The sequence below is a fragment of the Pongo abelii genome, chromosome 2 (assembly GCF_028885655.2).
Source record: "Pongo abelii isolate AG06213 chromosome 2, NHGRI_mPonAbe1-v2.0_pri, whole genome shotgun sequence".
Lineage (NCBI taxonomy): Eukaryota > Metazoa > Chordata > Mammalia > Primates > Hominidae > Pongo > Pongo abelii.
In genome coordinates, this window is record NC_085928.1 from 74,360,923 (window position 1) to 74,373,258 (window position 12,336).

The 12,336-nt window shown below is 43.2% G+C and overlaps 1 protein-coding gene and 1 long non-coding RNA gene across 3 annotated transcripts in view; one reads left to right on the plus strand and one right to left on the minus strand.

Annotated features, from left to right (window-relative positions):
• Positions 1–1,391: 1,391 nt before the first annotated feature.
• Positions 1,392–7,974, minus strand: LOC129058543 (uncharacterized). The gene is made up of 3 exons (XR_008523712.2): positions 7,724–7,974; positions 4,615–5,245; positions 1,392–3,940 (listed from the first exon to the last, which is right to left on the minus strand). It is a non-coding gene; the product is annotated as an uncharacterized LOC129058543 (long non-coding RNA).
• The window catches only part of SUMF1 (sulfatase modifying factor 1), a 106,405-nt gene continuing 99,877 nt past the window's right edge, over positions 5,809–12,336 (plus strand). For both annotated transcript variants that reach the window (XM_002813496.5, XM_002813497.6), the window contains exon 1: positions 5,809–6,858. In XM_002813496.5, coding sequence (XP_002813542.3) covers positions 6,589–6,858 — 270 coding nt within the window. In that variant the 5' untranslated portion in view covers positions 5,809–6,588. The remainder of the gene's footprint in view (positions 6,859–12,336) is intronic.

The following is a 12,336-nucleotide window of genomic DNA, read 5'->3' on the forward strand; positions in this document are numbered from 1 at the left end:
TTTTTCTACATCTAATTATTTGGACTTCTCTCTTTTACTCTCTAAGTATAGAGGAAGGTGTCCTTTAAAAAAAAAAAAAAAACTACTTTGAAATGCTCAGTTTAGATATTAAATGGGTTGATAATAGAAACAATCATAACTAAAACTCTTGAGCTATTCTTATGCACCAAGCAATGTTGTATGTCACATGTTTTAAGTTATTTAATGTCATTTTCACAAGGGCAAGAATTCTTTTCTGTTTTTTTTTTTCACTGATGTATTCTCAGTGCCTGGAATAGTGCTTGGCTACTATTTGACACGCAATAAACACTTGTCTAATGAATTAATGAGAATCTTCATACAATCCTTGGGTACTATTATATACATCTTGCAGGCCCTCCTGGCTGTAAAAATGGAAAGCTACATTTCAAATTTCTATGTGAGTATAACACTGTCAGGCAGCAAGTTTCTACTTGGACCAAGACCATGAAGGTTTTTATCCATTGGATGATCTATTCATTCATTCAGTAAATATTTACTTAGCACTTATACATACCAAATGTTGTTCTAGCCATTGAGGTTACAGCATTGAATCCTGAAGATGCTATAGCTGCCCCCATGGGGAGACAGAGGAACAAAAGAAATCATTTCAGGTAGTGACAAGTGCTATAAAGACAATAAAAGAGGTAAAAGAGCAGAATGGGAAAGGGTTATTTTGCATTTGAGAATCAGGCAAGGTTCCTCTGAGGAGATAACGTTTGTGCTGAGACCTGCATGACAAGAAAGAGCCAGCTTTGAAAAAAGTAGTATATTGCAGGTAGAAGGAACAGCAAGTACAAAGACCCTGAGGTAGGGCTGTGCTTGATATGTTCCAGGAGCAGTAAGAAGGATACCATGGCCAGAGCATGGTGAGCAAAGGACAATTTGATGGAAGAAGAGATCAGAAAGGAAGGCAGGGTCTAGATCATGGAGGACCTTCTTGGCCACAGTGTGGCAGCCCGGTAGTATGTGCTGAGATTGCTCTTCAAGACAGAACCTGCCCCAAGGTGTACAGTCAATGGAGAGCCCACAGCAGAGCTCTTGTGGGATTGGCCAGTGTTTCAACTGAGGCCACGCTCTTCCTGGGCAGCTCCAACAAAGGATTGAACCTGATGGGAAGAATAGCGTTCACCATTTTGGCTCAATGCATAATTCCTCTAATAAGCAGCCTTTGCTCTGGACTTCTGGTTGACCTGGACTAGACTTTCTCAGTGCAGTACCAGACTCAGAGGCTTTTCCTCCTCCATGTTCTTTCCTGCCTCCCTCCTTCCACAGGTAGGACTTGTATTCAGTTTGGAGGCTTTCCCTTCTGATTCCTTCCTATTCCCTCTCTCCTTGGGGTTTCACAGGTGCGACCCTCCCCCCCACCCCATAGGATTTCTTGCATTTCTTTTTCTTTTTTTTATTCTTTTTTCTTTTTCTTTTCCTTTTTTCTCTTTTTCTCTTTTGTCTCTCTCTCTTTTTTTTCCTTTTTAATGTTTTTTTTTTCTTTTCTTTTTCTTTTTAGAAGTGAGATCTCGCTGTTACCCAGGTTGGCTTTGAACTCCTGGGCTCAAGTGCAACTACAGGTGCACCACCATGCCTGGCTTTCTCTTGCATTTTTAATGACATCTTGGTATCTCTTTTTAAGAGGAACCACACTGACACAATTGGTAGTGTGAGTGGTCTGAGAAAGCAGGTGGTAAAGTGGAGTTTGGGGACTGGGTCACCCACTGCCTGCCTGGTGATAAGGATCTCATCTTGAGTGGGGTATGATTATTTTTGGGCACAAGGCCCAACTGCTAAAAATCTTACTGGCAGTGACCTGGGAAAATGTCCAGGTGAAAAGGAATGCCTGTGCCAGCACGCTGACTCAGGAGTTTGAAAAGTGTAGAGGAACAATGAATGCAAGGATAATGGAATTGGCTGGTTATTACCAAGCTGCACTGACCCTCTCTACAAGGGATAATTAGAAACTGAGAGCAGTTAATATATAGCTGAGAACCAAGTGTGAGAGCCAGAGGGCCTCTCTAGTAGTTTGCAAAGAAGTCTTCTCCTGCTGTGCAAGAGCAGACCCAGCTGAGTGGCAGAACCCAGAGCTCCACCACAGATGTTTGGATGCTCAGCCAAAGTAGGTCTCCTATGCTAAATTCAGGAATCTGGTTGGAAAAACATGGGGCCTGGAACCTGAAAAGTGGGGCAGGGACATCTAGGTGGATGGCCCTGTGAAATGTGGCTCTGCAGACTCCTTTGGGACCCCAGAGGGAGCTTGCAGAGGTGTCCTCCCTACTGAGAACCAGTAGTTTCCACATGTGGAAAATACTGCATATACCAGAGCTTTTTTTTTTTTTTTTTTCTGCTTAAAAACAACAGCCTCCCACCCCGGAGAAAGTGTCTCCACATCCTCTTGTGGCTGCCAGGTTATAACCAGGGTCAAGTTTCAGTATAACCTGGCTGAGGGTAGGTTGGGCCTGATAAAGGAGAAAGAGATTTTACTCTGAACGAGGTGGAAGAATTAACTACGTCATGGAGAAATTGGATGCCTCATACATTGTTAGTGGGAATGTAAAATGGTGCAGCCACTTTGGAAAAGTCTGGCAATTCCTCAGAAGGTTAAACAAGACCAGGAGTGGTGGCTCACACCTATAATCCCAGCACTTTGGGAGGCCAAGTCAGAAGGATCACTTGAGGCCAGGAGTTGGGTACCAGCCTGGGCAACATAGTGAGACTTCATCTTTACAAAAAAGTAATAAAATGACCTGGGCATGGTAGCAGCCGTGATCCTGGAGGCTGAGGTAGGAGGATTTCTCAAGCCCAGGAGGCTGAGGCTGCAGTGAGCTGTGATCATGCTACTGTACTCCAGCCTGGGTAGTGGGGCAAGATCCTGTTTTTTTTTTTTTTTTAAACCCAAACCCAAAAGGTTAGAATTTCCATATGACCCAGCAATCTCACTTCTAGTATATATGAAGACAAATGAAAACATGTGCAAACAAAAACTTGTACATGAGTGTTCATAACAAAATTATTCATCAAACCCAAAAAGTGGAGCCAAGTGTCCTTCACGTGAGAAGTAGATAACATTTTGACTTGTGCCTTTCCTGCTCCAAGAGCCTCAGGCAGCATCACTGTCTGAGGGCTTTCAGAATGCCTTATGCATAGGCCTATATTCCTACACCACATAGCATCTGACCGGGGACCCACTTCACAGTGAAGGAGGTGCAGGGGTAGGCCATGATCACAGAATCCAATGGTTTTATCCCTTACAATACCAACCCAAAGCAGCTGGCCTCATAAAGGGTGAAAATGGCTTACTGAAAGCACAGCTGAAACGCCAGCTTGGATGCAATTTCCTGCAAAGATGGGGCCATCCATAAGGATGCAGTATACATACTCAATTAGAGATGTCAGACTTGTCCCCACGTAGGAAGAATATATAGGTTCCACCAAGGGGTGGAAGTAGAAGTAGCCCCACTTACTATTACTCCTACTAACCCACTGGGATTTTGTTCTCCCATCCCTGCAACTCTGAGCTCTGCAGAGCTGGAGGTCCTGATCCCCAAAGGGATGCTCTCTTTCTGTGGACACAACAAGGGTCCCATTGAACTACAAGCCATGGCTACCATCAGGGCACTTTGCATTCTCTGTGCTTTCCCCAGAAAGCAAGAGAAGCCTCTAACCTGGAAGGAAAATTGATGCTGCTCAGCAGGAAGAGTGTCAGGTGTCTTCTCGAAACTGCAGTGGCACCAACTTTCACAGTAAAAGCTTACCAGAACATCCATAACCTGGCCCAATATTACCTTTCTGATCTCCTTTCCTTTTTTCTCTCCCCCTTGCTCACTCCACTGTAGCCATGCTGACGTCTTTGATGTTCAGTGAGCAGACAAGGTGCTTTCAGGACTGGGGTCTTTCATCCAGCTTCATGAGATAGAAGGAGCAAGGAAGGCTACAAAATGCAGAAGGAGCTCAAACGAGGGATGGAGGGTGAGAGATATTTTATATAATTACACTAATTTGTACAGAGCTGATGGCTGAGTTGGACTTTCTAACTCTTAATTTTTAGAACAAGCCTCCTCATTGAGAGGAGGAAAATATTAGAGTGGAAAATATTGATGAGAAATCTCTCATCAATCTCATACTCACTGATTCGTGACTACAAAGTTAGACTGAGACAAAAGAATGATCGTCCTGGAGAACCAACAAAGTTCCATCTTTGATAATGATTAGTAATAGCAAAGTTATTGTTGAGATATGTTAAATGTCAGGTACCAGGCTATGCCTTTTATATACTTTGTGTTATTTAATCCCCATAAAATCTATAAGAAAAAGGAATTATTATTCCCATTTCACACACGAAGAAATAGAGGCTCAGAAAAGTGAAATAATTTGCCTAGGTCATACTTCATGTAAAGTGGCCAGCTTTAACCACAGCTCTTTCTGAGTCTAAGACCTATATTATTTTCTCCACAATTTGCTTCCCCTTAAGAGAAAGAGCTAATAGTTACTTCATTCGTTCATTCACTTATCCATAATTTAATAAATGTTCACATTGAGTGATCACGTGCCAGGCTTGGCCTGATTTTGCTGATACAGTGGCAAACAAATAGGCAGGAGCCTTACCTTCATGGAGGTTGTAGCCTAATGGTGTAGCTGGACCATGAATCAAAGAAGTTCAGGTCTCTGAAGCACAGCTGACACAGCATGTGCTGAGACTGACATTTGAAGGAGGCGAACAAAGATTACCATTGACCTAGACTTTGACAATATATTATGCACAGTAAATACATACAACCTTGGTTAAGGCATTGACCTTTTAGCTTCATCAATTTTGAAATGAGTATAGTAATAATACATTTCTTGCCAAGTGGTTGTAATCTCAAATGAGAAAATGTGTGAAAGGCCTTGGCAAACTGTAAAATAGTCAACAAGGAGAAAAGGCCTTTTTTTTTTTTTGAGACAGGGTCTCACTTTGTCACCCAGGCTGGAGTGCAGTGGCACAATCACGGCTCACTGCAGCCTCTGCCTACCAGGCTCAAATGATCCTCTTGCCTCAGCCTCTGAAGTAGCCAGGACCACAGGAGTGCGTCACCATGGCCAGCTAATTTTCTTAATTTTTTGTAGAGACAAGGTCTTGCTGTGTTGCCCAGGCTGGTCTCAAGCTCCTGGCCCCTATTGATTCTCCTGCCTCGGCCTCCTAAAGTGCTGGGATTACAGGCTTGAGACAAGGTGCCTGGCTGGTCTTTTCTTTATGCTAAAAAAAATTCAAACAGATACTACATTAGAATAGTGCAATAAACACCCGGATGCCCATCAACCAGCTATGACAGTTATCGACTCATGGCCAATCATGCTTCATCTTTAGCCAGACCCTGATTACCCATTTTTTGGGAAGCAAATCTTTGACTGCCTATATTTTTATCCATATATATAATTACTCCTAAAAGCCTAAAAACAAAATTTACAGCAATTCCTTAATTTTATCAAATATCATAATTTGACTTAGTTGTTAAATTTCCCTGATTATCTCAAAAATTTTGAACTCAGTAGGTTTGAATTAGTATTTAGATAAAGTTCATATATTAGTATTTAGATAAGGTTCATATATTGCAGTTGGCTGCTATGGTTTTTTTTTTTTTTTTTTTTTTGAGATGGAGTCTTGCTCTGTCCCTAGGCTGGAGTGCGGTGGCGCCACTTCGGCTCACTGCAAGCTCCACCTCCCGGATTCACGCCATTCTCCTGCCTCAGCCTCCCGAGTAGCTGGGACTACAGGCGCCTGCCACCACGCCGGACTAATTTTTTGTATTTTTTAGTAGAGATGGGGTTTCACCGTGTTAGCCAGGATGGTCTTGATCTCCTGACCTCGCGATCCACCCGCCTCGGCCTCCCAAAGTGCTGGGATTACAGGCTTGAGCCACCGCGCCCGGCCTGCTATGTTATTTTTTAATCTGTAAGTTTTTCCTTCATCTTCTTTTTGTTTTGGTTTTGCATTTTGTTCGATTACGAAACTGTAGAACAGTGGTTCTTAAACTTGTGTGTATTAGAATCATCTGGAGAGCTTGTGAAACGCTGGATTGCTGTGTCCAGTCCCCACGAATTCTGATTCCGTATTGTATTTCTCTTTTTTTTTGAGACGGAGTCTTGCTCTGTCGCGCAGGCTGGAGTGCAGTGGCGGGATCTCGGCTCACTGAAACCTCTGCCTCCCAGGTTCAAACGATCTCCTGTCTTGGCCTCCCGAGTAGCTGGGACTACAAGCGCGCCATTACTGGGTCTTTGTGAGGATTAAATGAGATTTTAAAAAGTGAAGTGCTTAGCATAGTACTCTGGCACTTAGCAAATGCCCAACAAATTTGATTGTCATTTTTCAACCAAGAAATCCTAAAGGGGTGCACGGTCTGTGGAAGGCCTTGAGTTTTGTGGAGTTTTGTGTTTTGCTGCGTTTTGACGTCAGCACAGGCAAGCAGGAGCGCCAAAGAAGTACCTGAAGAAAGGTGAAGAGCAAGTCTCCTGGCCACTTCGTCAGTCAGCTCAAAATTCTGCCCCTTTAAGGAGGGCTCAGCCACGTGACCAACCGGGTCACATGGCCCGCGGGACAACATGGCTGCGCCCGCACTAGGGATGGTTTGTGGACGCTGCTCTGAGCTGGGTCTCGTCCTCTTGCTGCTGCTGCTCTCGCTGCTGTGTGGAGCGGCAGGGAGCGAGGAGGCCGGGACCGGTGCGGGCGCGGGGTCCCTTGCCGGTTCTTGCGGCTGCGGCACGCCCCAGCGGCCTGGCGCCCATGGCAGTTCGGCAGCCGCTCACCGATACTCGCGGGAGGCTAACGCTCCGGGCCCTGTACCCGGAGAGCGGCAACTCGCGCACTCAAAGGTGCTCCATCGATTCCTCCGAGGCGGGTGGGGGCTGCTCGGTTCCTGGACGGGGTTGGAGTAGGCAAAGCAAGGCACTAGTAGGAAGGGAAGTAAAGGTTATAACCACACCCCAAATCGAGCACCTGCTGATCCCGTATGAGGAGTTCCTTCTCCGTGCCTCACCGGAAGACTCCATTTAATTGACCATTAGGGAGTTTGGTTTGAGGGTTATTGTTACTTCTTTACCCCCTATTTCTTCCTCCCTCCAACCTGTTCTCTTAATGAGGATCTCATAATTTTAAGGCAATCAAATTATGGTTTAAATCACCATTTCCTCTCTTATTAACGGAATAAATTAGGATCCTGGGTCTCAGTATCTTCAACAGGGTTGTATACTTATCTGTAGTCTCCTCGAGTACACTCTGAGGACAAGGGCTTGTATTGTTTATCCTGCTATTCTTAGCACTTTAGCACTTAGGAAGGACTAAGCAAACTGTAGTTGTTTTATTACTATTATTTATCTGTCTTGCTTAGCGCCTGTGTGTGTTAGGTGCCGGGATATATAAATAACTTACTGGCCGGGCACAGTGGCTCACATCCCTGTAATCCCAGCACTTTGGGAGGCCGAAGCGAGCAGATCACGAGGTCAGGAGTTCGAGACCAGCCTGGCCAACATGCTGAAACTCCGTCTCTACTAAAAATACAAAAATTAGCCGGGCGTGGTGGCGGGCGCCTGTAATCCCAGCTACTCGGGAGGCTGAGGCAGGATAATTGCTGGAACCCAGGAGGCGGAGGTTGCAGTGAGCCGAGATCGTGCCACTGCACTCCAGCCTGGGTGACAGAGCAAGACTCCGTCTCGAAAAAAAAAAAAAAGAAAGAAATACCTGTTACTTCATTCTGTCTGTCTGGTATTTTGCATATGATGTGTTGTCGAAACAACTTATGGGACTAGAAGTCAGGTCTTCTGACTCTTAAACTAGTGCTCCTTCTTGTTTACTTAGCAGACACTATCCTTTTCCCATTCCATTTTTCTTTCCTTTTGGTTAATCCTGACCAATATTTAGGACTTAGGTGAGAGGTAACATCCACAGCAGGTTTTACCTGACCTCCTCTCTTTCTCTCCCCTTCAGTATTTCCGTATCCTGCCTCAGTATTATGTGTTTACTCTGACATAACAATTATTAAAGATGTTTTTCTGCTGATGTCTCTCCCCAGTTGGACTGTGAAGGTGGTGGGGTCAGGACCATGTTTTAGTCTCTCAGGTGTAGAGTGTAGGAGGTTGATACCTGGGCTTCTCATTGTTTTTCCATCCTGTATAATTTTTGGCCTTTGATTTTTTTCCTGTTACCCCTTAGAGCGTGCCCTGCAGTATTGTTTATCTTTTGTGTGTTGAAGACTCCTGATTACTGTTTTAGTGTGTATTGGCCATACTTGATATTAATTCCTCTCCAACTTGCCTGGTAATTGATAATCTCTCTCTCTTTCTTTTTTCTTTTCTTTTTTTTCTTTTTTTTTTTTTTAGACGGAATCTCGCTCTGTCACCAGGCTAGAGTGCAGTGGCACGATCTCCGCTCACTGCAGTCTCCACCTCCTGGGTTCAAACGATTCTCCTTCCTGCCTCAGCCTCCCAAGTAGTTGGGATTACAGGCACACGCCACCATACCCAGCTAAGTTTTGAATTTTTAATAGAGATGGGGTTTCACCATGTTGGCCCGGATGGTCTCAATCTCCTGACCTTGTGATCCGCTTGCCTTGGCCTCCCAGCATGCTGGGATTACAGACGTGAGCCACCGCACCAGGCCAATCTCTCCCTCTTTCTAAGGAGAAATCCTTACATCTGTTTATCTATTTTTTAATAGGGCAGCCATCTCATTTGCATCTATACATTGGTCTGTCTCAAAATTTTATCTAGATTTCTCTGGCAAGCACTGAACACTTTTCATTTTTAAACATTCTGTTTTCCTGTGGGTTCCAGAATGGGATGTGGATGTTAGAATCTTTTGGATTACATTTACAAGATGTACATTTTTCATCCCTATAGAGTGGTTTTGTGTCTTGACTGGATGCTATATGGGCCATCTTTGGCCAGTTCTTATAGTCTGCTTTCTACAATGCTTAGGGGCATCTCAATTTATTAACAAATTAGTGGTTGATGAGAATATACCTTCGAGCCTTCAAGGGCTCAACTTAATGACTGAACTTGAAGTAGTCTTGTTATCAAGACAATGACGTCATAGGAGGCTGTTCTTAATCTCTCTATTTTCCTTGGTTTCAAATGTTTTAGTTCACGTGCACATGACTTTTGTCTAATTCTGACACTTTGCCATTTATTCTAAATTCAGGAACTCCAATATTTCAGGAGAAGTAAATGATCATAGTAGTGGTTCTGCCTTTTTTTCCCTCTTTGTTTTCTGTTTATTTGGTTTAATTAAACAAATGTTTATTTGGCACATTACTATGTAACACTTGTTATATAAGATTCATCCTATGTGCTGGGCACAGAAAAAGACCCATACACTACCCGCATGGCATTTACACTCTGGTAGGTGTTTCTCTCTCTCTGTCTGTCTCTCATACACACACACACACACACAGACACACACATAAGCATCATTTTTCTATAGTGAGAATACTATAGGAGGAATATGTCCAGAGTACCTGGAGAGGAAGAAAGAATTCATCCTTCATGGACAAGTCAAGTAGTGCCTCAAAAAAAAGCGTCACATTTGAGCTAGGCCTTGGAGGAAATATTTTTAGGAGCTGGGAATGGAATTCCAGATTCAAGGACATTCCAAGAAGGAGAATAGTATCAACACATGGCACATTGTGGAAATGCGTGGTGTGTGCTGGGAAACATAAGTGATTTAAGATCTGGGAGTGACATGTTCACACTTTTTAATGTAACACTTTTTAGATGAATCTATTTTTGTTTTTGTATATTCATACAATGAGTGTGTGTGGCAAGGTGAGGGACACAGAGAAATAACACTTGGCTTTGCCCTCGAGAAATTTTCAGTTTCACTGGAAAGTTATGGCAATTAGAATTGTCTGGGAAACAATATAGACATTTAAAAATTTGATGTGTATTCCCTCTGGTTATAAAAATACGATTCTCATTGAGAAAATTATCCTAACAGTTTTCTGCATGGCTTATGATTTTGTAACAAGGAAGCAAAATGTTTTAGTCTGCTTTTATCTTTTAGAAGAATTATTTGAAAGGCATTTAGGATCATGGGATGCTAAGATTGTAGGTGGCATGTCTGTACATATGGATAAAGTCAGTCTTGATTTCCTGTCTGAGGAGGTTTCTGACTGGTAATGCTTCCCTGGGCATCCAGGCACAATCGAATGCCGTCTCTTCCATGAAACCTTCCACCTCCTACAAAGAAGTAGTTTTTCTATCCTCTCAGTTCCCATAGCTTATTTTGTTGTTGTTTGATGACAACTTGTATATTTTCTTTAATGTAGTGCTAGTGGGTTTTTTTTTGTTGTTTGTTTTGTTTTGTTTTTGAGACGGAGTCTCGCTCTTGTCGCCCAGGCTGGAGTGCAGTGGCGCAATCTCGGCTCATTGCAACCTCTGCCTCCTGGGTTCAAGTGATTCTCTTGCCTCAGCCTCCCGAGTAGCTGGGACTACAGGCACCCGCCACCACGCCTGGCCAATTTTTGTATTTTTAGTAGAGACGGGGTTTTACCATGTTGGCCAGGATGGTCTCGATCTTTTGACTTCGTGATCCACCTGCCTCTGCCTCCCCAAAGTGCTGGGATTACAGGCCTGAGCCACTGCGCCCAGCCCTAATGTAGTGCTAGTTTTGTAGTTGTCTGATATTCTACATTGGAAGCATTCTTAGATGTTTTAATCTCTATATCCCCCACGTGCCTTATACGTTTTAGGCATTCTGTAATAATTTCTTGAATGACCCGTGTTTCCTTTTTTGGTGGATACAATATTGAGAAACTGCCTTGGGAATAGAGAAGGTCACATACTTTTTCAAGAAACATTTGTAAAGTATTCTTTTGCTGTATTCATCCTCCTAAGATTCCTGTGAGAGAGATCGTCTCCCACTTTGCAGATGAGGCAACTGAGGCTTAAAGGAATCATATAGCTCAGAACTGCAAGAAACTTTGAATGTCATTTCATCTATGATTAGTGTCTGTCTGTAGAGGCAGGAGGGTGACAGAATGGTATAGATAAATAAGCCCTGTATAGATAGATAAGGCAGGAGTTTGTGGACAGATCCAGAGAGCATGCTTCCCTTATTCACCCAGCTTTCTCATAAGCCTTTAGCTTATTTTATTTTATTTTATTTTTTATTAGAGGGGACTCAGAACAAGAGCCTTTAGCTTTTAATATTAGGGTTGAGGAGAGGAAAGAAGGAAAAGGAGAAGTTACACAAAAAAGTTATGTATGAGCTGATTCTATTTTTGTGTACAAGACAAAAATCTTACGGTAGCAAGTGAAAAAAAGACAAGACTGGCTTAAGCAGGAAAAAACTGGAAGGGACATTTATAGCTCCCCTAGTTGGGAAGTTCAAGAATAAATATGGCCCCAGACACACCTGGATACAGGGCCTCAGGCAGCATCTCCAAGGCCTTTCTCTTTGGCTATCTCTTGGCTCTTCTCTTGGCTCCATTGTCAGGTAATGTCGCTTCTCCTACTGATAAGATAACTAGAAGAGAAAAAGTTCTTTCCTGGTAGCTCCAGCAAAAAGATGAACTTTGATTGGGTCTTGGGCCTATCCCTAATTACATCTCTGTGGTCAAAAGAATGCTATGGTTGGCCAGGCTTGGTGAGGGGTGGGAAGTAGGATAGAGTCATCCAGTACCCCTGGGCCACTTAGAAAGCCTAAGAAATGGTTTTGGAAAGGAATTTCAGTATTTTACAAGAAGTAGAGGGATTGGGTGCTGGATGGACCAAAATAGCAATGCCCACTGCACATGGCCTAAGTGTGTAGCCCACATATGGTTCTGTTATTCCAATGAATAATAGAGTCATTCTTGACTTCACTTATACTTCTGGCTTGAGTGGCAGTGGCAGAAGCTGTGGTGTGGCAGGGAAGGGTTTATCTCACCTTCAGATTGGAGGAGATATGGATTGTTTGAATTTGGACCTTCAATGAAGAGTTGACTAAAATGGTCCTTTTTATGTGGTTTCGGATCCTACAGAGTGAGACACTTGATTCTCTGGTTTTCACTTGAATGACATTTGACATTTGTAGGACAGAAAACTTTATTTCATTAGTATAAATGAGAAATTATGATCCACTCAGAGTGATCCAGGCTATTTTTATCTATAGTCTCCAGAATGGAGACTTGGCTTATTCAGCACTGGCTATCTCTGATGGTTAATGAAAGAAGGAAAAAAAAAAACCTTGGCCAGAAGTCCACAGTGGAAGTCATGATTGCATTAGCATTGTTGGTACTCACCTTGAGGGAGAAGAAGATGAGAAAAGTTGGATAATTGTAAAAGTTCATTAGGTACAATGGGCACAGCTTCCTG